The following is a 24,988-nucleotide window of genomic DNA, read 5'->3' as shown; positions in this document are numbered from 1 at the left end:
CAATTTACAACTTGAGTAAGGCTATATGCAAGGCTAAGGAGTGGAAATACGAGCACTTGGGAATAATAGCCACAATCTCTTTCCCAGTTTGCCTTGCTTGCTCTACAAATAAGAGAACACTAGATTGCCACATTCAGCTAATAGGCAACTTGTAGTTTTCAGGCTTTGTGTGCCTGCAGCTTTAGAAGTTCATTTGACTTGCAGTGAGGTTTAGGTTTTGGTCCGTAGGCATTTTACAGTGAAGTGAGATGATGTGTAAATTGCTTCCTGTTTACAGTGGAAAAATTACAGTTGTTAGCTCCAGCTTTGCTGGCAGATTGCTCTGTAACTTCACTCAGTGTTGTTCTGAAGTGTACTTACGTAAATTCTAAAGAACAACATTTAGGCTTTAAGCTATTTAACTGCACTAACCCAGAAGTCCTACCATCATAAATTTCTGTAGCATTTTTTACGTGTTGTGGACTGATTTTTGTTTTTCTTGTTTGATTGATTTATTCTTCTTCCCTATCTCTAATGAAAGAATTTTACCAGTTTGTTCGACCTCACCATAAGAAACAGTTTGATGAAGCATGTTGCAATCTGACTGGGGTGGGCTGTGGGTACAAACCTGAGCACAGCCTCCTGCTGGAAGAGAGAGAAGGACTGGCAAAGAAAATAGGTGAGGAACTTTAGAGTTTGTCTAATCATAGAGCGAGATGAAGTGTGTAAAAATGCAAGGGTGAAAAGCAAATTTGATGACTCAAAATGAAGCTCCATCTCTGCATTGCATGGCCCTCCTGCCTGCCATGCCACAAGCATGCACAGATGCCTGCACTTTGGCTGCTGCATTGGTAGTAATGGTGCCATCCTTTTTTCAAAAGGATGCTTTACTGATGTTTGTACCTCAAACCCAATCAGTGGATTTCAAAACTGTGTGCATTCCTCTGGCTGCTTTGCTACCCCCAAAGTGCCACAAGAACTGTGAACAGCTGGTGCAGTCTTTGAAATCCTGGAGCAGTAAGATGCTAAAGGAGCAGGGTGTTGGTTCATCCCCTCAAAACAAAGAAATAACTCTACTTGAAGTGTTTTCATCATGGGGTGACAAGGTTTGCAATACATCATTCTGTTTTCATTCTTCCTTCACTGCTAACAAACTGGTTTGCTTGAACAGAAGAAAAAGAGAGTCGGCGGAAAACAACCTTCTCAGAGAACTCATGTGCTCAGCTGAATGCTGGGCTCCACTTGAACCAAGGAGGATTTCACTTGACAACAGGACAGACCAGTGCAGGTATGCTTTGTGTTAAGTAAAATCACAGTCCTAAGGTATTGCATGTTATGTTTTGTTTGTAAATCTTTGTAAATTCTCCCAAGGGGAACCAGTGTCTCCTGTGTTCACCTGGCACAGTGGACCAGCAGCAGCTCACTGTAGGTAGGAGTGAGGGTAGCTGAGAATTGTCAGCAAGGATTGTACAGCACAAACACCAGTTAGTCACATATCAAGGTGGATATGAAAGGAACCAACTAAAGACAGAAGTTTGCACTGGATGTTGACCTATGTGTCTCAGTGAGGGAGAGGGTGAGTTGACAAGACTGCTGCGTGTCCTGTTTGCCCAGGGTTTGTGAACAGGAGATGTTTGGAGAATGTAATTTTAGATGAGGTCAGATTGAATTTAGGTATAAAGCAAAATGCAGTTCCTGTTTTGTTATGAGGATTGCATACAATCCTAGTGTGGGCAGTGTGTTTTCTGCAGAAACAGGGACCAGTAAACATATTCTCACAATTACACATAATCTCTACCTGTGTCCTTCCAATCTCCTACTGTCCAGTATTTACCCTTGCAGTCAAAGGCTCAGTTCTGTTGTGATTACTGATCTTCCTGAGAACAGCTGGGAATTTTCTGTGTTTCTTACAAGGAAATTAGTTGGGCAGCTTAGATGTCTGTCTTAAGAGGGTAAAGAATAGTCAGGCTAATCCTTTCTTCTTAAATACAAATAATAAAATAGAAAGCCAACGATTCCTGGAAGGCTTTGAAAGCTTTTCATCTGTGAGGCCACGTTATTTCTTTTGTTGAATTTCCTGGTTTTATTTTGGATTTTAAGAACCCTGGCATGAAATAATCTTTGGTAATTTTATTCCCCGAGATCTGTGAGATTGATCTACACAGCAGTTTGTTTCTGTTCAAAGCAATTAAGAAAATAACAGGAATAAATGTATGTAGCATTCCTGTGACTCACTCCCTGGGTAGGGTCTGCTCCTGTGAGAAGCTGCCAAAGAGAAAACTCACACCCATCTTTCTCCCCTTTCCCAAAGTTGAAGTAATTCCATCTTTTAGAAGCTCATTATCTCTGTGAAGGATAAAGATTTAAATACCAAAACATGTGGTTGGTTAATTTAAATCAGCTTATTACTTGTTTTACCTGCGTTTACATACCTCTGATATGCAAAACATGCTTCTAATATGCTAAAACCTGCCAGCAACAAGACACTGACATTTTGAAAAGAAGCCCATTTGGAGTTTAGCAAGATGTTCTTAGCTATACCTGTCTTCTCTGGTGCTGTCTCGCTGCACCATCTATCTAGTTGTTTATTTGGGGTGGGTTAATCTCTTTTGGCTTTTTGCTTTCCCATTGGGGGTGAAAAAGGACACCTCCTTCTGGTATTAGAAAAAGAAATATCTTTAAAAATTGCACTCAGGTTTACTTGCTTGTGTATCAGGCCGTGTAGTTGGGTAAGCCATCTATTTATAATGCTTGTGCTCTTTTAAAGGATAGCATGAAACCTGATTTGCTGCTGACCTCTGTGCACAGTCACTTCTGTGTTACCTATTTCTCATTCCTCAGTGACCATCTCACACATTGCTCCATTTGAGAGGTTTTAAACTCCCAGAGGTGCTAACGAGGTTCCCAGAAATTGATTTGCTCAGTTGGCATTGCCAGGAGCACCAAAGTCATGTCTGAGCAGGGCGTGTGCCTGCAAGCTGCAGTGGTTTGAAGTGGTTTAGGAACCCCTCTCTGAAGGAGGAGAAATGAGCACAGAGGACTGCTCATCTGTGTTCTTTGCCTCTCAGGGGATAACACCAGTCAAGCTGTGAGTAAAGACAGGAAAAATGCCTCAGGCTCAAGGAGAGATCAGCACCAGGTCCTCAGGGTGACCTACCTCAATGATGTGAAAAAGGCTTTGAAGGAAAGCGCCTACAGCCGCTTCCACGAGGCGCTGCTGGCTTACAAGAGAACGGATGACTACGATGCTATGATACCAGTGGTGGCAGCCCTCACCACGGAGAGGCCAGAAGACTTTCATCTCCTGCAAAGTAAGGGTTGTTTTAAAGCCTTTTTTAATCGGTTGAGAAAAATATGTCGGTGCTGTGATCCCGTGTGAAGAATAACCTTTCCCTGCTCAGTAGTTAGCTTACAAATTCCCCACTGCTGGGAGCATTGCTAAACATCCCCTCTTCCATCTTTTACTCTGGCAAACCAGATAAGTGGAGTAGCAGGAATGCTGTAGTAAGTGAACACTATGCAGAGAGCAAAAAAAGTCTGAGGTTGAAAGGTTACCTCTGTTCAGTTGGGAACTCTTCAAGAAAAAAAAAAATTGAGTAAAATTCAGTAATTCCAGTCTAAACCTTCAGTCAAACTGATTTCAGTCAGCTGAGTTCATTACTTTTTTTTCCTTCCTCAATTATGTTACAAGTAGTTGTTCTTAGACAAGGCAGTGCTGACTGTTGCACTTGCTGAATGTTGCTCTCCTGACTGTTGCAGGTCTCATGGCTAGCTATAGCAGTGCTAAGTTCTTTGTTCCCAGTAAGCTGAGATTGTTTTTGGTGTTAAATACTCATCTGTCTTCTAGCAAGGAAAACTTGGTGATTATTAAGCACAGCAAAAAGCCTGAAGATGCTCTGAGGACTATGGATGATTTTGCTCATCTTCCAGAGAATTACTTTCCTCCAAAATAACCACTCTTTCACAGTCAGCCATTTACTGCCCTATGCATTCACTGCCTTTCCTTTGGCAGGGTTTACCATGTTTGTGCGGCCGCATCACAAGGAGCAGTTCAGGCAGGTGTGTAAAGATCTGACTGGAGCAGTTGGTGGTGATGAACAGAAACAGCAGATGCAGAATGAAAAAGGTGCTGCAACTCTGGAGAGATGGTTGACTAAAAGAGCAACCTGCCCTAACCAAGGTGAGGAGGAATGTTTCTCTGAAGCTTAGGCTCCTGTTGAGTGTCAAGATAAGCAGGGTCTGACAGCTTTGGCTGTGGTATGTAATGATATGTAAAGGAAGGTCAAAGCAATTGGCCACCTCCAAGTCATGTTAAAAAAAAAAAAACCAACAAAACAAGCATAGGCTGGAAGGCAGTGGGAGATGGGAAGCATGAGGAAACAAGGAGAAAATCCGTTATAGGGCCAACTGTGAAATGTGTTATGACTGAAGGTGGAATTTTTTGCACCTAGGAGGGGCAAGAGCGAATCAGGATCCTCTGTCTAAGAATAGTTCACCATGGAACTATTTCACCACAAAGAGACTCTTTCAGTAATGATGTTGTGTGTGAAGTACCAGAAACTTCAGGGGTCAAAAGAAGTTATTCAAATTCTTTTGTTCTTGTATAATGAGAACTTACTGAACTTGCTGTGAATTGTGTTTTTGCATTTTACTGTGTCGTGTGCTATTGTTTTCATGGTCAGATGGAGATGTTCCTAAGAGCGAGGTTCCAGAAAGAAATGGGGGAGAGACTTCTTCCTCGTGCCTCAGCCAGAAATGCAAACTTGAATTACCAAAGGCTGAAGTATCTAAAGAAATGAGTCACGTGAGAGCACCCACAGCTCCTGGAGTTGTGCCCAGCTTACCACTGGAGCTGGATCCAGAGTTTGGTAGGTATAGGTGAGCTTTGTAGATGTGGTTCTGTTATTTGCAGGAATAAACAAATGTAGAACTGAGGATTATGCTGGTGCTCTGTTAAATTGTGGTTGTTTCCTGCCTGTATTTGCACGGGTGCAATAATGTGTAGTATGGATTGCAGAGTAGAATTTATACTGCTACCTGCATCTGTTCCATCCAAGTACTTCATTATCTTTATCACAGTGATGTAATAGTTTCCTGGGAACAGATTTTTCTCAACAACTTCCTTGTAAAGCAAGGATGTAAATTCTCATTCTAAACGGGAATTTGAAGCACCAAGAAATCTAGTTGAGGTCATATGAAAAGTAATACAACAGGGCCCTGTGTTGCATTAAGATAAAAGAATTTCATAGAACTCATGGTCACTGGTTTCTAGATTGCAGTGGTGGAAGTGTGTATGCATGAGAACTTCACAGGTGGTCAATGGAACTTAGTAATTTCCTTTCTCTCTCTTCCTCTCTCCCCCTCTGCACTGTAGGAAGATACCAATGTCCTAACTGCAAATCTGAGGATGATGTACCCTTAAAATGCCCACTGTGCATCTTCACTTGCTGCAAAACATGTTGGGAACAGTTCTTAAAGGTTACCTTGTTTATTAGTTTCACTATTTCCTGAAACTGATAGGGATTGCTGTGCTTTTCAGGAGAACCATGTGAACGGCCCTGGAAATCAAATTCTTCTGTTGGCAGAGAGAAAATCCAACACTCATTTTAAGTTTATCACTTGAACGTTTCCTCTGTTATCTTCATTTTCCATGTTCTGGAGTGTGACTGAAGGCAGAACTTTTCTCAGCTTCCTTCAAATGCTTTCCTCTCTAACAAGAGGGAATTATTTCAAACCAAAAGAGGGGAGGTTTAGATTGCATAAAAGGAAAAAGTTCTTTATGGTAAGAGCAGGGAAGCAGTAGCACAGGCTGCCCAGAGGTGAGGTGGGTGCCCCATCCCTGCAGGCACTCAGGTCAGGCTGGGGGGCTGTGGGCACTGATGGAGCTGTGGGTGCCCCTGCTCACTGCAGAGGGTTGGATCAGATGGCCTTTAAGGGTCCCCTCCAACCCAAGTCATTCTATGGTAATAAAGAGTGAATCCAAGAATTACTAGCATGCATTTATAATCTGTACTGTAATTTATAAGCTGTCTGTTGAATAGAATGAGACCCCTGGGGAGCTTGTTGGTTAGGCAGGCATTTTATGACCCCATTCTTAGAAATAAGGGAGATTGTTGCATTGCCTCATAAAAATCTTGTACACGCCTGGGGAAGAACTCGTTCCTTTTGCCAGTAAGACATAGCTTGCAATTATGGTTATGTCAGCTTAGGAGTTGGCCCAACTGTGAAGAGCTGTGGTATATTAAGCAATTAGTACCATTGTGCTGTGGTATTCATCTTGGGGAATTTGGTGATTCTGAGGTCTGGTTTTCTTGTCAGTCCTCACATTGACGTGCATTTTGATAGCTCATAGGTAAATCCCAGAACTTGCTCAGCTTCAGCTTTCTTTAATCACCCTTTAGTGATTGCACACCTTTGAGGCTGGAAATTAATGTGAGTAAACCATAGGAGTACGATAGCAGACATAGTGAGTCAGAGTAAAGGTGCATCCAATCCAGCATCCTGTCTCTGACAACAGCCAAAAAATTATGGCTGGAGGAGAATATGTGAATGTGGCACATTCCTGTGAATATTCTCACAAACCTGAAACCATTTGCAGGACAGGAATTCCTGTGACCTTTTGTCATTCGTGTCCTACAGCAGGCACTTCCACAACTTGGTCACATGTTACGTGAAGAACTGTCTCCTTTCTTTGCTGTCATTTTGACCTGTTTCTTGGTAGTTCATTTCAATGTCCTGCTTGTTTAAAAGGGACAAACACAAAGTCCTCAAAACTCACCGTGGACATCCTGTCCTTCAGAAGTGCACCTTTGGAGCTTTGGTCTTTCTGCATGCATCAATAGTTGGATCCATCTGTCTCCTCTGTAGACAACTTAAATCAAAACCTGTATTTCTAAGGATCTCTTTTTTGCTCTCAACAACAAGCTGTTATGTAGGGGATGTAAGAAGCATCTTCTCATTAGCTGCATGTTTGTTCTGTAGTCAAGCACCCCTCAAAGTTCAATGTGAGCGTTGTTCTTTGCCCTTTGTATAGAGCATGAAGTTCTTGTCACTTCCTTGTCACTGACATGCATGAAGCTCTTGTCACTTTCTCACTTGTGACACATCCTTCTAGTGATGCATGGCTCTCAGAGTACAGCAATGCTATTGACAAGGCAGATATTCAGCTGTCTGGGGTATTGCTTTAGGACTGCAGGAAGACTTCTCCAGGTGATGGGACAGAAGCGTGTTTCCTGCTCTTTGTACAGAAGCAAGGGAAAGATGTCTTGCTGGAGAGCACAGGTTTGCAAACAAGCTGTCTGCAAATATCCCACGTTCCTCTATAACCAACTCAGAGGAACCACCAGCTGATGCTTCCACCCCATTGCAGTCCCTGCTCTGGTTCATGCTGTGGGCAGTTCCCCCTGCTGATGGCAGTAGCTGTTGTCTGAGCTCTCATCAGATGGCGTCAGGGGGTTGTTGCTACTGATGAGGTTGGCTTTGAAGACTTATCTAGGCCAAGTTACTCACACCGTATTTCTTCAGTTCAAATTCAGCTCGGTGTATGCTGTCCTACTTGAGGAAGTGACTAACAGCCTTGTTAAAGACTCAGTGACTTCAGGTTTGCAAATTGTGTCCCTTCCAATTTCTTGTGTCGCTGAAACAGCTTCGTTCTGCAGAGAGTCTGAATAATGCTGGAATGTTTCTGAAAGTTTTGGAAGAGCAGTCAGAATTCCCTGCAGCTGTGTGATATTAGAGAGATCAGTGCTGGGTGAGGTGAGGGCTGCCCACGTGTGGGAAGGCGTTGCATGGAGCACACTTATGAATGCTGCCTTTGGTTGTAGTTTTCTGTGCAGAGGTCCATTGCTTTTTTCAGTATTTGAATACCTTGTTCCTTCGTGCTCTTCTTGTAGGCATTCCAGAGAAACTAGAAGTTGTTCTCTGTGCTATTTAGATGTACTGTGGGGGAATTAAAGTTTCACAATTATATGTTACACTTAAAATTTGGGGAGTTATTTGACAAAGCAGTGTGTACAGGGAGGTAAAATGAGTTTCTTCTCTCCCTCCATTTAGAGTATTTTGTTTTCTAGCATTGAAATACACTGCCCTAACCTACTTTACAGTCCATACTTTGTGTTACAACAGTAACATACAAGGGAAGGTCATAGGCAGGGTTTCCTAAACGTAAGTCGAGAAGCATCCTGAAACCTGGGTTGAGAAACAAGTGCATCACGTGCCACCTTCTGCTGGATACCTGGGAAGGTGTGTGGTGGGATGAAGAAATGAATGTGCTCTGTACCTCTGGAGGAATCCTGGTCCTGGCCACATGTGCCACTGATTTCCTGCTGTGCCCACTTCCTTCTTGTCTGTGCCTGAGGAAGTTCATGGAACTCCTTGGTGACCTTACAGCACTTTGCCAACCAGCACTTCTGTACTTCACAGCAGCTCTTGCAAGTTCTTCAATTGTGTTCTGTTTCCTCGTTCCTTCCTCTTCTAGGTGTGCCATAGCTGTAAGTGTGAGACAGTTGCTCTGAAACTTGTTGCTACTTCACCAAGCAGCCTTTTTGTTTTCCTCTATGCATTGCTAGCAGTTAAAGCAGTGGTTGCTTTAACTCCACATCTAAACTCTTTAACTCCACACGCTAACTCCACATCTAAAAACAGTAGGCAAGGTATCTTAAGAGCAATGAAATGAAAGCGTTGGTTATATTTCATATCACTCCATTGCAAACTTGGAAGAGAAAGTTTATATATAGTTTATATGTAATCAATATGTTTTCTTCATCTGTTTTTATAGATGAAGAAGTGCCCAGAATGCTGCTGTGACGTGAAGAAGAAGCGCTTGGTTCGAGCTTATTTCTGGTAATGGTCTCACTGCCAGAAAGGCAAGTGCTTCGTGTCAGCAGAAATTAGGCTCCTGTGCTCTGACCTGAGCTGACAGGAAGCAGGAGGAAGGTTCTTCTAAAGATCTCTGGTCCTTGATGCTGGTGAAAACATGGCTGTGCACCAAAAGGTGTCATTTTGTTGTGCGAATCAATTGAGTGTGAAAGGTCAGGTGTGCACTGCTGGCGGAAGACAAAGCAGCATTGTCCTCTGTTGGGATGAAGATGGTGAATTTATTTACTGTGTCCTGTGAATTTTATATTGACTTAGGGCTAATTGCATATCCTGGAAGAGGCTGTCATCACCTGGCCCTTCAGGTAACATCCATTCCTGGAAAAACCCTACAACAGTTACATGTTGGAGTGGAGCTGGCTGTGTTACCAGGCCAGACACAGCCCTGCAGGCCCCGTCAGTGTTCTTGGAGGAGCAGTTCATGTTCTTGTGGTGTTTGGTAGCTGTTGTCTCCAACAGCAGAAGATACCAAAAGGAGGGCTTTCCTTCAAACAAAATCAAGTGGTTGGACAGTGAGCAGAGATGCTGCCCAGTGCCTGCTGTGCACCCCAGTGTCATCCACAGAGCAGGGATTTTTGGAAATGTGCTTCTCAGGAGGCTTTGTATTTTGCCCAGCACTGGCATTCCTATTGTCAGTGTTATTTGATGGTTGTCTTCCAAGAAGAAGGATCTAATTGATTCCAATCTTTAAAATAAATGAAGTGGAATGGATTAATAAAAAAAAAAAAGCTCCTCAATACTTCCACTCTCTGTAAGTAGTGGGAATAAGGGGGTAACTTAAATCAGTTCTAAGTCATCAGTCGTGTCTCTTAACCATAAATAAAAACATTTTTATGTATTGGTTGGGCTGTATTTTCTTTTGCCAGATATAGAAACAAGAGCTGGAGTGGCAGTGGGCCTGGTAGGAGTATATGGAGAGTTCTGTGCTGTGGGATTTTTGGCACTGGAATGTTTATGATCCTTTGCTCGTTTCTGTCCTTTATTCTTAATGGTAAATTAATGGCAAATTCTTACCATTTGCTGATTGGTTCTGAGGTTCCTGTGGTGACATTGACACTTCTATTTGTGTTCAGAATTTTCTAGGAGAATATATTTAATAATTTTGTTGTTTGATCCTTTGGTAACCCACAGGATTTCTATATTCCATTTCTGTAAGTATGGTGAAAATGAAAAGATTTGGAGGGATGGTGTCAAGAAGGCACTGATGTTAAACTCTTGTCCTGTAAAAGGATTTTGTTCTTAACTGGTGTAACAAAAGCTGTTGTATTATGGGAGTAAAAACCCCAAATGCTCTCTGGCAAAGCAAAGCACCCAGCACTGCTGTGTTGCTCTGCAGCTTTGGGACCATCTGGTTTCTCCTTAAGGGACAACCCAACCTGCACAGCTGGATCATCCCCGTTCTGGATTCACAACTTAAGGAGGCAGGAAGCCCTGGAGCTGAGTGAAGCTGGCAGCAGCGAGAAGCGATTTGGTGATGGTTCAGTCCTTGTGGAGAGCTGCAGCTTGCTGCTGGTGCCACTGGGGGGAAACCACAGCACGGGAAAGGGAGCGGTGGTCACCGAAGTGCTTGATCAGAACGTGGTGCAGTCGTTACCTTTCTTCCCACAGTCAGAACAGATTTCCAGCTGTTTCTTTTCCCCACCACCGGGGGGTTGGTTTCGTTTTGAAGACCGCTTCTATCCAGAAATGCTGCGGTGTTACTGAGATGGGGCTGTGTTAAAACTTCAGTGCCTCCAAACAGAGACCTGTGTTCCTTCTCTTGCATTTGATCAGCAGGATCATCTTGGTGAAGGGTTGCTGTCTGTGCCTGGACTTACAGGACCACATTGACACACTCTGAGCTGCACCTGCGCTCCCAGCGATGGATCTGCTGTTTGTAGGTGGAACTGGGTTGAAGTCAGCCTGGGTTTGTTGTTGCTTTCTTGTGGTCCCTGCCCATGGCTCCCCAGGACGGGGCTGCCTCCAGCACTGCAGGGCAGCAGCACCAGGAACTGCTTCAGGATGTGCCCCAAAGAAATGAGAGCAACCTTCAGTCATCTTGGAATGAGCTGGGTTTACAAGAAGAGGCAGAGAAAACACAGCTTAGGAAGTGCAGAAAGTGAAAACAAGACTGTTTTCTGAAATACTCACGTTGATACATCTGGTGAGAGGAACTGGCTGTTCCTGGAAAGGAAAACCTATAATAGGCACTCCTGTTGGGTTTTGGGAAGCAAAGTGACATGGGAGTTAAAACATCACGAAGGGGGCAGTTCAGTGTGCAACTCATTGCCTGTGCCTTGTGGTGCTGTGACTGTAGAGCTGCCTTCAGTTCTGCTGTGTGTCACTGGAATATTTCTACCCACGTACACTCTTCATCATAAATAAAACAACTCAGAAGAGACCAAACAATGCAACCCTATCAGGAAAGAGGTGAAGTGACTACTTTTGGTGTTGATAAGTGACGACTGATAGCAAGGGGTTTCTCTGCTTTAGAGATTTCTCTCTGAATAGCAATGAGACACCTCATTTTGCAGCGGTTATGAGAAGCAATGCTTCTGGGCACCCTGAAGCTCTTTTGAGATGATGGGAAAGTGGAACCGACCCCCTGGGGCTGTGGTGCTTCGTTCCCTGAAGCATCTGCTCAGGTCAGGAGTGAGTGGAGCTGCTGCCTTCAGCAGCACTGAGCCCGTCCTTGGAGGTTCACTGGTCAAGTAAAGGAACAGGTGGAAGAAGGGTAAATAGAGGTGCTTGATTTACTGGCTTTTGTCCCCGCTGCAGAAAGACATTGCCCAGAGGAGCCATTTCAGTCCTCCTGACAAGGTATTTCCCTCTTTACGAGCATTAATCTGAGCTGGTTTTGTTCTAAAGTCAGAGCAGAGAGCCCTGGTAGTGCTGCAGAGTGGTGTGATGTGAACTGGCGCTTCCTGCATCCATGGCACCGCTCATCCCCAGCAGGGCACAGGGGCTCCTGGTGTTCCATCACCACGTGGTTCAGTGTCATGCGGGCTCCTCCATCCAGAGAGGTGCGTGCAGCTGCTGGTAGCACAGCAAAGGCATTAACAGAGGGCACTCAGGTGGGTTTTTCCTCAATTACAGAACCCTGAGGTCCGGAGCAGAACAAAACAGCCTTTCAGACTGCTTTGAGTAGCCATTGGCAGATGCTGTAGTGTTGACCCTTCATGGCATCAACACCTCACGGGTTTGCAAAAGTTGTGATCTGATTTCTGTTGCATGTTCTTGGACAAGTCGAGATGTGTCAGCACGGAGGCGCTGCGTGTCCCAGCCCTGGCACTCAGCATGCACTGCTCTGCGTCCCACCTACAAGGATGTGGCTCTTGGCTGGGACTGGTGCTGCTGGAAGGAGCCTGAGGATCCTACAGGCCATCAGGATTTGCTGCTTTTCCTGGGTGGTGAAGTAGCGGTTTGGTTTGAGAACTTGGGAAACGTTCAGCCCTTGTAGGATCCTTCAGATTATTAGGAATGGATCCAGTGAGGTTCACCACCCAGAAAGGAGCTCAGATGCAGTGACCAGGAGGTGAGTTGGGGCAGTTTGGTGTCCCTCTGTCGAGCGTGAATTCCGGTGTTGCAGAAGGTGAGTGCTCTGTGTGGGGAATTCTCTGTAATGATTTGCAAACTCATTTGGCTGAGCAAAACCTCCGCATCCTCTGACCCCCTGCACTGTGACTCACCTTTATGTTAACAGCAACTTCACATTTGTTTTTTTTGGAGCACGGTGTTTATGATACTGGTTTGGCCGCTGCTGAGTGTCTCTTTGGAGAGCCAGTGGGTATCCAGTGCTGCTTCCTCCCGTGGGGCTGCTATGGGGCACGAGTCTGTGCCCCCCTCTCCCCATGCATGCACCTGATCTGGATGCAGCACACGTCACCGTGCACGGTGTCTGTGTACAAATGTATTTGCAAACTGAGCACTGAGAGGTGCTGCCTCCCGTGCACAAAGCCACCGAAGGGTGTTAGCCCTGCAGAAAGCCCAGGGAGAGGTGGGTGCAGTGCTTTCCCAGGTGGGTGCTCTCTGTGCTGGGATGGGATCGTATGGTGACGTATTCATCTCCATCGGTTGGAGAGCTGAATGCCCCGATAGTTTGCTCATCTTCTGCCTCCCTGTTGCTCTCAGTCCCTTGTGGCTGTGCAGTTCCTCCCTGCCCTCCAGCGCTGAGCCCATGGGGATGTCTGTAAAGTAGGGCTGAGCTCAGGATGGGGCTCCTGCATGCGCCCCGAGGGAAGGGGATGCCTCTCTCCTTCTCCTCCACTCTGTCCCTGCCTTTAAGGAAGTCCACGGGCTGTCTAGGGCTCACCTTCGTTGTTAGCACTTCAGGCACAGCGTGGAGGTGTCCTTGGACTCGGCTTCAGAGGGAGCCCGAGTAGGGCAGGACAAAGTACACCCGTTCTGATGCTTTTAAGCAACAACGGCAGTGCTGCTGAATTCGCTCCTGGGTGGCTCTGTTGAGCAGCACTGCCGCTGCTCATCCTCGGTTCTGGGACTGCCAGCAGAGCATCTGCTGTCTGATGCTGCTGTGCTGCTGAGCGCTGCATCTACTGAGCAGCGGGGTTCGGCGTCACGGCTGGAGCGGGGCAGGAGCTGCGGTGCTCGGAAAGGAGGAGGGTGAAGCTACGAGCCCGCTATGGGGATGCCATACTCGAACACGGTGAGTGCAGCCGTGTGTCCCGCTGTTTGTCCCGCTATGAGTCTGGTTGTGAGCCTGACTGTCCAGCTGTGTCTGTGTTGGTGCAGCCGTCGTCACATCGGGACTGTGAGTGGCGGCACCGAATGCCCCTAGGGGGCTGCGGGACGAGGAGCGTTTGGGGGCTGTTCTCGGGAAGCTGTGAGCACTTAAAGCGAGGCCATCCCCCGGGGAATTCCCTGCTATTCCCCCGCGAGCCCCGGCTCAGCGCCCACATATCCCTATATAACGCGCAGTCTCTACCTGCCGCTGTACTGAGGACAGGTAACCGCACTGTGCCGCAGCGGAGCGGGGCCGGAGGGGTGCGGGGCTGCGGCGGGGCGGGGGGGACCGTTGCGTAAGAGGGGTCTTTCCATCTTAGGGCTATAAAGGGGCTGTGCGTGGCGCTCAGACCGGGACGGGGCCAACAGAGGACAGCCGGGAGACCCTGCCCTGCCGCCCCCGGCTGTGTGCGGGGGAGCAGAGCTCACGGCAGCAGCCTCACCCCTCTCTGCATCTCTTTAAAGCTGAGCGGGAGCTGCCGCCGCACCGCGGAGCCGCTGCGAGGATCCGCCGCCCCCCGAAACCCCCGCCGACGACGCCACCGCGCCTCGTAGCCCCGCGGCGATGCTGCTCTGCCCCGATCCGACCGTCCGGCGGCCGCCCAAGGTGGGTTCCTACCGTCCGGGGGTCGGTGGCTGTTTGAGGAGGGGGTGGGAGGAGAAAGAAAGTTCCGGGGTTCTCAGCCCCGGAGAGGAGGAATGTCGGGTTCCAACGGAGTGCGCTTTGCTCGTTTGGAGAAGTTCTCTCCCGCTGCTCTGCCGCTGCATCACCCCGACGATGGGGAACCTCCGAAGCGGAGGAGAACGTGCTGGGCTGCCGGCAGTACGACTGTAGGGGCTGTGGGGTTGTTGGGATGGACGCTGTGCCACCCCCCGTATGGTGAGTGCGGGCAGAGGGGGCTGCAGCGGGACCTCATCGCACAGCTGGGGTTGAGAGCATCAGGTGGGAGAGCAATCGAGGGAGCTGCATGCAGGAAAGCTCCTCGCATCAGCGGTGTCGAACGGGAGCAGCAAGGCAGCGCAGCAGCCGAGCTGGTTGCTCTTCCCCTTGTAAGAGCTGTTTGCTTCCCTACAGCGGGCGTTTGCTCCTCTCCTCTTGCTGCTGGCAGAGCTGGGCTGCAGCTCCCCACCCACGTACCAGTGGAGAGATGCTGGGACCAAGGAGAAAGTCACCTGCCAGCAGTGCCCGCCGGGGACATTCGTGGCACAGCACTGCACCAGGGACAGCCCGACGGTGTGCTCGCCCTGCCCCGACCTGCACTACACGCACTACTGGAACTACCTGGAGAAATGCCTCTACTGCAACGTCATCTGCGGGGAGCGGCAGGTGGAGGTGCAGCAGTGCAACGCCACCCACAACAGAGCGTGTCAGTGCCAGGAGGGCTTCTATGCCGAGCTGGAGTTCTGTGTGCAGCACTCCGTGTGCCCGCCGGGTTCCGGAGTCGTGAAGTTGGGTGCGTAGTTCTGCTATTGCCCAAAGCTGCTCACCCCAATGGGGGGTGGCCATCTGCAGAATGGCTTTGGTTGGAAGGGACCTTGAAGGTCGCAGGGTTTTGACGAGCTTTGTGCTGTTGGCTCGCTGTCCTCGCAGGCGAGTGGCCAAGGGGATGGAGGTGTGAATGCTGCTGGTGTGAGGGCAGGGCTGGGGAGCGTGGGTAGCTCTGGGGCTCGGTTTTGTGGGATTTGTTGAGTAATTTGGATGGGCTCCACCTGAAACGTGAAATAGATCAATGGGAGAGGTTCCAAAACGGTAACGTCAGACTCGTTGTGGTTCCTTCTAGGGGAGATTTGTGAGTCTGAGTCTCCTTTGAGTCACGATGGGCTTTAGGGAGTTATTTTTTTCCATCTTTTCCTGAATCACTCCTGGTCCTTTCATTGCCCTGTTTGCTTGGCTCTGTACTTTCTAAAAATGCTATTAGCATACAACAGGTGTGTGCTTCCCTCTCGTTCTCTGCTGAGTCACTGAGCTCTCTGTTAGGAAAGCACAGGTGATACAACACAGCAGCAGGGCAGCATCCACACCCCCTGCTTTGTGCTCAGAAGGCGCTTTGGGAATCCTTCAGCGTGTGTCATGGGAGGGCTGCAGGCTCAGGGCGAGATGGGGAATGTTTGTTTCCCTCAGGTGATGCTTAAGGTTGAGTTCAGTGGCTCAGCTTTTCTGTGGGAGTGTTCCAAAATGCGGCGATTCAGCATAAGGTGAGCTGAGTCTCCAAAAAACGTGGGGAACTCCATGGACTTACACACTGATTTATCTGGAGAGTGAGCTGTCGGTCTGAGGAGCCACGTGGGGCATTGGGGAAGTGATACTGCTGTGATTTCCACTCAGCTGCTTACCAGCAGCGTCCTCTGCGTGGAGCTGGGAGAGCTCTGGGCTCTGCAGGAAGGGCAGAGCTGAGCTGAGCTTTGCATTCTCAGCCACTTTTACTTTCGCTTGGCTGAGGGCCTCCGCTCGTGCTGGGATCCAAGGGTTTCTTGGCAGCTGCTCCTTGGTGCTCACAGCCGATTCTGCTGCCCTACAAGGTGCCCCTTTAGTGAACAGCATCCCCTCCTTATGTCTGGAGCCCCATGGCTGTTGGGGAAGGGCTTGGTGGTGGCACGGCTGTGCGCTGCTGCTGGATGCTCGCTTCCAGGTTCTCCCAGCAGCTCCTCCCCCAGCACACAGGTTGGGGTCGATGTCTAATGTCCCACATCTCCCCCCAGGTTCCCCCTTTGAGAACACGCAGTGCCACACCTGCCCGCGGGGCTCCTTCTCCTCTTCCAGCTCCAGCACCGAGCCGTGCCGGGCGCACCAGAACTGCACACAGCTGGGAAAGGAGACCAACGTGCCAGGAAACCAATACCATGACACCCTGTGCACCTCCTGCAGGATGGGGGGCAGCAACAGCACGCGGGGACCAGGTGAGAGCCGAAACACAGGGTGAGAGCCGTCGTGGTGTAAGCGTGAAACCAGGTCAGGCAGGCGGTAACAGCACAGAGCGATCCGTGCTGGGGCTGCAGGGCACAAGAAGTGCTTCCTCTCCCTCCCCCCCTGCCTGGGGTCAGATTTTAAGCAAGCACAGCAACCAGGTGTGGGGCAGATGTGCTCGCAGTGGGGCTTTTGCTGAGAGAGATGCCAGCACGTGAGGTGGCTGCTGCAGCCTTTGCCCAAAACCAGATGCTGGCCATGTGGCACAGGAGCTGCTGTGTTTCCCAGAAAGCTTTTATTGTAATCCAGACCTTATTTTGTGCGTGTGGAGTGGAGTAAGAATGTAAAGGTCAGCACAGCCTCAGTGTGATGTGGATTTTGGCCTGGAAAACATGGGGGCATGGAAAGGTCTGAGCACAGAGTGCCACGTGTCAATGTGGTGACACAAAGCACAGCTCTGGCCTCCAACTCTTGCACATCTGATGCACAGTGATGTATTTCCTCCCCAGCACTAAATTTTGGGAGCTCTTTAATGAGGCATCTTGGGGTCTACCCTAAAACTATGATCTAGGGTGTGTCTGTGGCTGGTCCTGTCCCCAGATGTAAAATTCTGCATGGGGGAAATAGGAACCTTTAGGAAAAGCAGAGTGTGTGCATACTGCATGCAGTTCCATCCGAGTTCTCCTCCCAGCTTCATGGCATGGAGGGGCATGGGGAAGGTAGATTTGCTATTTTTGAGGTGAAGGGAACTGTTCAGAGTTACCTCCACACGTGGTGTTTGTGGGGTCTTCTCCTTGGAGATCTCCAAACCCACCTGGACATGGGGCTGGGCTCCAGCTCGGGTGGCCTTTCTGGGCTCAGGGGGGGACCAGAAAGACCCAGAGGTATCTCCAACCCCAACCATCCTGAGATGTGGGGATTCCAGGGTTCTGATGTTCAGAGCGCTGCTCTCAGCTCTGACCTCCGGGTGCTTTTCTCCCCCAGCTCCAGAGGACGAGGACTGCGAGCAAGCTTTGATCGACTTTGTGGCGTACCAAAACATCCCCCTGCGGAAGCTGAAGCGCTTGCAGCAGATCCTGGAGCGCACGCCCAGGAAGCAGGCCCAGGAGACCAAGGCAGTGGCTCAGGAGAAGCTGCGGGCTGTGCTCACACACCGCAAGCAGGAGAACTCAGCCGTCATCACGGAGCTGCTGGCTGCGCTCCGGGCCACCAAGCTGACCTCCATAGAGAAGAAGGTGCGGGAGCGCTTTCTCTCGTAGTGGGAACACAGAATGGACTCTTAGGGTTGCTTTTTTTTCTTTTCTTTCTTTCTTTTTTTTTTTTTTTTTTTTTTATACCATGGTTCCATTAATTTATTAATGTTTCAAAAATGAACTGGAAAGGCAGTGTGGATGAGTGCTGCGTTGTGCCGTGTGTTGGGTGCTCCTCCAGTGTGCCAGGAGCATCTGCAATCCGTCACCTCCAGCAGCTCACTGCAGGCTTGAGCCTGGCTTGGTTCTGAGCTCTGTGAGTTTGGGTTTGGGGTGTAGCTGGGTTGATGAGGCCTTTGGAGACGTGGGTGTGGGTGGTGATGGGTCAACAGTTGGACTGGATGGGCTTGGAGGTCTCTTCTAACCTTAGAGATGATGTGATTCTGGGATTCATTTGCTCTTGGCACGCTAAGAAAGGAGTGGATTGCCTGAGACAGGCTGTGGGGAAGATGTCCCTAAAGTCTGAGGTCCTGTTGGCTTTCAATTTATTTTTGAGCTACCTGATTTTATACCGTGTGAGATATGTTTTCTAAAGAAAGAAACCCAAGAGGTTATTTTACTACACGATCCTGTTCCCGCTGTCCTTTCCTGATCTCACTGGGGAGAGGTGGAGCTGGGGGTCCCCCTGCCTTCTGCAGGCACTGCTCATCCTGACGCCTGCTTTGCATGTCCCAGAAGGGAACGTGACATCAGCCACTGACAAAGGGGAACTGTGCACACAGAACAGCTCTGCACGCCAGAAGGCACCGCATGCAAAGCAGCACTGCACACAAGGTGACCATCCCAGCACGTCCCTTAGCTCAGCTGTGTCACTGCTGGCTCTGTCCCCATGCGCGCTGCCAGCAGCCACTGCTGCCCATCCACGCCTCACTTCCCACAGAGCTTTTTTTCAGTCACTTGTGGAAATCACCAGGGTGCCCCAGCTGAGCACTGTGCAGCCTGTGGCAGGAATGATACAAAGCTTGTTTCTTCTGCCTTGGATGAGTTTGGCTTTTTTAGGGCTCTTTTTGCTGAGTCGTTTCCTGGGCTTTGAAATAGGATGTTTTTCCCCCAGCAAGTTGTACAGAGCACGCTGAAACACACGCTGATGAGCAGCTCCTGCTCTGCCCACATGCAGCAGTGTGGATCAATTGGGTTTGATGGCCTCATAGGGTCTCTTCCAGCCTAAATGATGCTACGATTAGAGAGCTGGTAGCCACGCTTTGCGATGCTGGTCTGGCTGGTGGTTCCTCCATACAGAGAGGGTTTTTTTTCCCCATGAGCAGAGACCTTTACCTTTCTGGAGAGTGAGCCCTGCTGAACGGCTGCCTCCCCCTCCCCTCAGGGTATTGGGATGCCCTGTGTTGTTTTTCTGCCCATGAGACAAAATGTGGGGTTCCAAGTGAGCCCAGGTCTGAGCAGGCAGTGGTTAAGGCTGGTCACAAAGCCAGATGTGCTGGTGCTCAGCCAGATGTGTCCACGCTCAGCCCTGCTGCTCTCAGCTCCACGTGGGCACGCGGAGAGCCGTGCAGGAGCAGGGTCAGTAATGCACCTGGGCTGTGTGGTACAGAACAACTGAGCTGGAGCACAGCCCAGGAACACTTCCTGCAGCTGGATGTTGGTGCTGTAGGGCTGTTTGGGTTTTTCCAGGTTGTACTGTTGTCTTTCTTTATTTTCTTTATTATTTTTTTTTTTAAGACTGCTCTTAATCCATGCAGTTCTTTGCCCCATCTAATAGAGCAGAACTTTGCTCCCACCCCTGAGGTCTGCAAGAGCTGAGGAGCTTTGCAGGTGCTGTGTGTGGTGCAGAACAGACGCCCTGCCCCATGGCATGGTGTTCTGCTGCTGGGGTGCCCAATGCTGGGTCAGATCCTTCCCTGCTGCACCAGAGCTGTAGATCTCAGCCAGCTGGCCTGGGTGAGGGTGCTGAGACTGCAGGGGATAACTCAGCCTGTGTCAGATGCGACTTGGAGCAAATGTTGCCCTGCTGCTGTGATGCAGGCCTGGTAAGGACCAGCTGTCAGTGCCAACCATGCAAAGCAGCTGTGTCCTTTTGTGTGGTTTCCAGACAGGTGACATTCTGTGCACCAGGGCCGTTTTGTGGTTGTGATGGGAAGTGCCAGCCCTGCCTGCAGAGTTTGTGCTGCTCCGGTGGGGATTTCTGCATGGTGAAGCTCCTCCTTCATGCAGGCTCTCAGATACCGAGGCAGGGGATCTTTCTGACCTTTAGATCAGCATGCAAATGTGCCAGCAGGTGGATGCTGCTTGGGTTCTGGGAAATGGGGCTTTGCTGTGAGATCCCACAGCAGTCCCACGATGCCGAAGTAACACTGCCTTCCTTGCTGCAATATCACTAATTGTGAGGGTGAAGCAACTCAAAGGACAAACAAACCCCCTCCCCCATTGGGTTTCACTGAAGTTTACACCAGCTGGCAGCACAGGCTTCTTCCTGGTAATCTAAATGACACTTTTCCTTATAAGCTGCACCAGAGAGCAGAACGCAGCGCCGTTAAATGTGGATGCAGTTCTCCCCCAGGGATGACTCAGATGTTTTGTACACAGAAGCCAGTTTCCCTCACGAGTGCCCCATAGAAACTCCAACCTCACACCGGCCTTCCCTATCACCCAATGTGGGTAAGTACTTAAAAAAGGAAAAAAAAAAAAAAAAAAGAATAAAGAAATACCCTGGAGTTTATTTAAGCAGCTGATGCACAGCCGTGTGTTCTGCATGGGATGAATTGGGCTCTCAGGTGCGGCGCTGACTCACTGCTGGAGCTCCCAGATCCCAGCTCCAGCAGCAGGAGGGGTTGGGACACGTCTGGCTGTGATGCACCCAGAGCAGAGCGGCGCCCTGGAGGGGTTGGAATGGGGATGGGTGAATGACGAATGGAGGTTGAAGCGGTCTGTGCGAGTTTGCATGGTGAGGTCACACGTTGCTGGTTCACATCTTGGTGTCAGCAGTGAGGGCAGGAGGTGCTGGAAGGCACCCAGGGGGGTTTTTGGAGGTGTGCTGTAGGGACGTGGTTGGTGTGGGTTTGTAACGCAACCGGCCCCAGCTGTGGGGTCACGAGCAGATCAGAGGTCAGACAAAGTCACCCCTTGGCCTGCAAACATCCCCACAGCACCAGCAGCGCTCTGATGGAGGGGGCATGCTGCGTCCTCCTGCGCTCAGCCCTGGGAGCAACACTGAGCCCCAGGGAGAGAATGCAAGATAAGGTGAACGGACACCAAGCTTGTTCAAATCCGCCCATCACCATTCCAGAGAGGCACTGATCTTATCTCCTTTATAGCATGGGCTTTATTTGATTCGTAGGGTTTTTCTTCTGATTGCAATCTCCCGCTGCGTGCCCACGCTCTCCCTGCTGAGACTCGTCCCTCGCTGCTGCACGTGTTATCTCTGCAGAGATGGTTGGAGCTGTGCAGGTGCTGCAGGGCCAGGGAAGAAGGGAGGTGGAGGAAGTTGCCCACGTGCAAGAGCAGGAGCGGCTTCGGGGTGCTGTGCAGAGCAGCCTGTGCTCAACTCAGGGGTGCCTGGCACCGGGGTGAGCAAGAATGGGACTTGAACCTCCCATAGCTTGCAGGTGACATGCAGGACAAACAGAAGCCACTGCTCTCCTGTTAATAGAGGTGCACTGACGCGGCCCGTGCTGCTGGTGCTCACGAACACATGTGAGCTCGGGGAGCTGCTGTTCTCCCCCAGGATTTTATCCCTCCCTTCCTGATTTCTTTCCCTTCTCAGCTTATGATTTCTGTTCCCTTCAGGGTTTGAGGAGCTTCCTGAGAGCACAAAGGCTCAAAGAGTAAATGAGAGGTGATGCAGCAGCTGTGATCTGTTCCTAGCCTGGGCTGCTCGGACAAACGGGAACTGAGAGGCCCTGCACACCAGGTAAGAATCATAGAAAACTGTGAAGGTTGAAAAAGAGCTCTGAGATCCCGCAGTCTATCCCACCCCACCATGCCCATGTTCCTCATTGCCACATCTCCATGGCTCTGAAACACCTCCAGTGACCCCACAAGAATAAAACAGTTGGGTCTGTCGCTGTCAGTCCTTCAGCAACCCCATGTGTTCCCAACGTTGCTGAAGGGCCCCTTGGGGCACAGGGCAGGTGGGAGTTGCTTCACCTCTCCGTCCACCTGGGTGCCAAAGGTCCCATCTCTCCCCACTGGAAAATGTGATGAGCTTTCCAGGTTCCACGTTTTGAAGGGGATCTCTGCAGGATCCCCAAAAAAGGAAATTATTGTTGCCAGCTGCTGTGTATGGTAAGAACAGGTGATTATCCTCCAACCACACGCATCTCTCCACGTAGATGCATTGACTTGTTTGCAAGAATTGAAGTGGGTGTAGGCAGGACCGTTGTCCTTCATAGCTGAGCTTGCTTTTGCTCTGAGAAGCCTAAGAGGTCACTTAGAGGAATTTGTGCAGCAAACTGGGTCACATCTGAAGCAGATTTCTTCACGTGTTCAGCCATCGTTTGGTTCTCCTGAGTTTCCAGCCTGTCGTAACACCCAGGTCTCATTCTGAGCACTGCCTCCTCTTAGCTTGAGAAAATACTGAATATCTTGGTAAGCTTTGATGCCTTTCAGCTTACAACAGTTTTCTGGGAAACAAGGTCAAGAAGCTCGGAAAGGCTGCAGCTACAATTTCCTCGCACAGCACTCTCTGCTGAGAACAACAAGCACTTCATACACCACCATCCCAAAACAGGGTCTTCTCAAAGCAATTAGCCTTGGAAAACACTTTTATTTTCCATCTTACACAATGGAGGCTCGCACAGCCTGCTGCCCCCAAAGTGGCTGAGCAATGTTAGAAGTCAGAGCCCTGGCCTCACGGAGTGCCATTGCTGGGCAGGTTCCCAATGGCACTCTGTGCCAGCCCTGATCCTCAGCTGATGCTTTCCCAGCAGTGCTGGACATAGCACAGCTGTGCCACGACTTAGCTTCAACACAGAGAACGTGGAGTGGGGAGGTCTGGTCATTTTTCTATGGAATTAGGAGGGAAGGATGACTTCCCAAACACATGAGGTCAGCAGGGATGTGCGCTGGGGGACTGCTGCTCTCAGCTGTGTGGGGTTGAAGGACATCCTCAGCTCTGTGTGCAAGGGGTCAGATGAAGGCTTGGAGAGATCGCGTCAGTCTCACGGGCAGATTTTCCAATGCTGGTTTCTATTTGTGTCTCTGCACTTCCTTCCTCGTCGCTGGAACTTGGTAGGTGAGTTATCAGACTTTGCTCAGCCTTCCCAGAAGCAGCACAAGGAATATTTAGCTGGGAAACGCAAAGATAAGGAGTGTGCATTCCTCACTCTACGGCTGAGCCTCAAAGGAAAAATCAGATCTGGCAAGATAAAAAGCAAATTCTTTCCCCCCAGTTTTGCCTGTTGGGTGCTGATAATGACATCATGCAGAAACAACCAGGCCAGTGATTCAGCACCTCTGATTTACAGCCATTCCATGCCTTCTGGTACAGCAGTTGTACTCACGAGGCACTTATTAGGTCTTGCACAGTGTGGCACACAGTGCCTTGTGATTCTGTCTCTTCTCACGGCGCAAAGAGGAGCTGTCAGAACTCCTGCTTGCTGACAGTGTGGGTACAGCCTTGCAGAGGATGAGGCTGCGTGGGGGCAGCTGCTTTCTCTTCTTTTCCCCCTTCATGGGTGATCTCTCCCTGTGCTTCCACCTGCAGTGCCAAGGCTTTGCTGCTGAACTGTGCTCTTCAATGCAGGTGGGGATTAAACACAGCCTCAGGCAGAAGATCTGAAGATGAGCCTTGTTTGGTGTCTGTTCCCCTGCTACCAAAGCACGCCTGGGTAGGTGGTGGGATTTGGTCACTAGATCTACACACCCTGAACACCGAGTGAAAGGCACTCATTCGGATGTTATTGCTCAGATGTGCAGTGAGGAAGTGCTCTTTGTAACACTTACTGCTGAGAACAAAGAGTTCCTCACGCCTCTATGGGACTCGCTCCTCTGTAGAGAGTGACTCAAAAATATGCTGCTTAAGGGCATCTGCAGAAAAGCTGGAGCCAGGGTGTTTGGTTTCTGAGACTGTGCAGCAGCTCTTGGCTGGGAGCTGAACTGGAACACAAACTCTGCAGGTTTCTGTTTCAGGAAAACAAGATCCAAATAATTTTACAGTTTGTCCTTAAAGCAGCACTTATGGGATATAGGAAACAAAGATTTCTAGAAGCTGCAGTGGAACTGACTTTAATTTGTGCCTGTAAACAAAAGGAGGGCTGTGAGGATAAGCAGGAGAGCACCTCTCCTATGGGGGCAGGCTGAGAGCTGGGGCTGCACTGCATGGAGAAGGGTCTGGGGAGACCTCACCGTGGCCTTCCAGTGCATAAAGGGGGCTATAGGGAAGCTGTGGGGTGATGCTACCAGTGAGTGTGGGAATAGGATCAGAGAGGAGAGCTTTAAGCTAAAAGTGGGGAGATGCAGGGTTAGGTGTCAGGGAAATTCTTTTACTCCAAGGCTTCCCTAAGAAGCAGTGGGTGCTTAAGGTTGGGTTGGATGGAGCTTTGGGAATCTGGTCTGAGGTTTGGAAGAAGATGGTCCTTAAGGTCCCCTCCAACCCAAACCACTCTGTGATGCTACAAAACACTGAGCCTGGCATCCACCTGGCTGAAGGACGCCTAGTCCAAAGGATGAAGCTTTTACCACGTGCTTTTGTGCTTGTTGGAGCTGGCAGCCACCTCCGTGCCCTGGCAGAGCTTTGCAGAACCCACCTTCCTGCCTGCTTGTGCCTGAAGAAGATCAGATAGAAAGCAATTCTTACTGTGAGGAACGAGGGCTTAAGCATTGGAATCCTCCATGGTGCAACGCTCACTCTCATCGCAGCTGCACCAGTAGCAGAGGACTGGATGGAAGAAGTGCAGCAGCGTTTGTGGGTGGCTTCGCAGAGACACTGCCACCTATAGCTGTGCACAGAAAGGAGGCATTGCTCATGAGCAGGGTGTGAGTGCACTTCCCCTGTATTCTGCTGGCCCTGGCTTTGTTTCATGGAAGGGATCTTTCACCCCATGAGTTCTTAACCAAATTTATCTGCTGCCTCATGGTGATGACTGCTGCTTCGTCCCCTATGGCAGTGAGTGGGAGACAAGGCTGCAAAGGCAGCAGTTTGCTCTGCCCTCCTGATGTCCTTGGAAAAAGGATGTGGACAATGTGGTCTTAGCCTAGAACCAGAAGCCTTCAGCTTTAAGGAAAGACGGTGCCTCTGAGTGGGAATGAGGAGGTTCCCCCCCCCAGCTACAACAAGTGATGCTGTGTTTAAATATAAATGTCAGGC

The 24,988-nt window shown here is 49.5% G+C and overlaps 2 protein-coding genes across 2 annotated transcripts in view; both read left to right on the top strand.

Moving 5' to 3' along the window:
- The window catches only part of RTEL1 (regulator of telomere elongation helicase 1), a gene marked incomplete at both ends in the record, with an annotated part of 36,265 nt that extends 27,441 nt beyond the window's left edge, over positions 1–8,824 (top strand). The window contains 7 exon segments of the mRNA XM_079543335.1: positions 521–658; positions 1,151–1,267; positions 3,048–3,290; positions 3,992–4,159; positions 4,662–4,847; positions 5,354–5,457; positions 8,756–8,824. Coding sequence (XP_079399461.1) covers positions 521–658; positions 1,151–1,267; positions 3,048–3,290; positions 3,992–4,159; positions 4,662–4,847; positions 5,354–5,457; positions 8,756–8,824 — 1,025 coding nt within the window.
- Positions 8,825–13,471: 4,647 nt separating this feature from the next.
- Positions 13,472–17,736, top strand: TNFRSF6B (TNF receptor superfamily member 6b; the record flags this gene model as incomplete). Its single annotated transcript, XM_079543225.1, has 6 exons — positions 13,472–13,495; positions 13,582–13,672; positions 14,043–14,179; positions 14,648–15,026; positions 16,273–16,470; positions 17,462–17,736. The coding sequence occupies 6 exons, from the start codon at positions 13,472–13,474 to the stop codon at positions 17,734–17,736; spliced, it is 1,104 nt and encodes a 367-aa protein (XP_079399351.1).
- Positions 17,737–24,988: the final 7,252 nt, after the last annotated feature.

This window comes from Tetrao urogallus (assembly GCF_951394365.1).
Source record: "Tetrao urogallus genome assembly, chromosome: 16".
NCBI classification, from domain to species: Eukaryota; Metazoa; Chordata; class Aves; order Galliformes; family Phasianidae; genus Tetrao; species Tetrao urogallus.
Note: the sequence above shows the minus strand (reverse complement) of the source record. Positions and strands in the feature narration are given on the sequence as shown.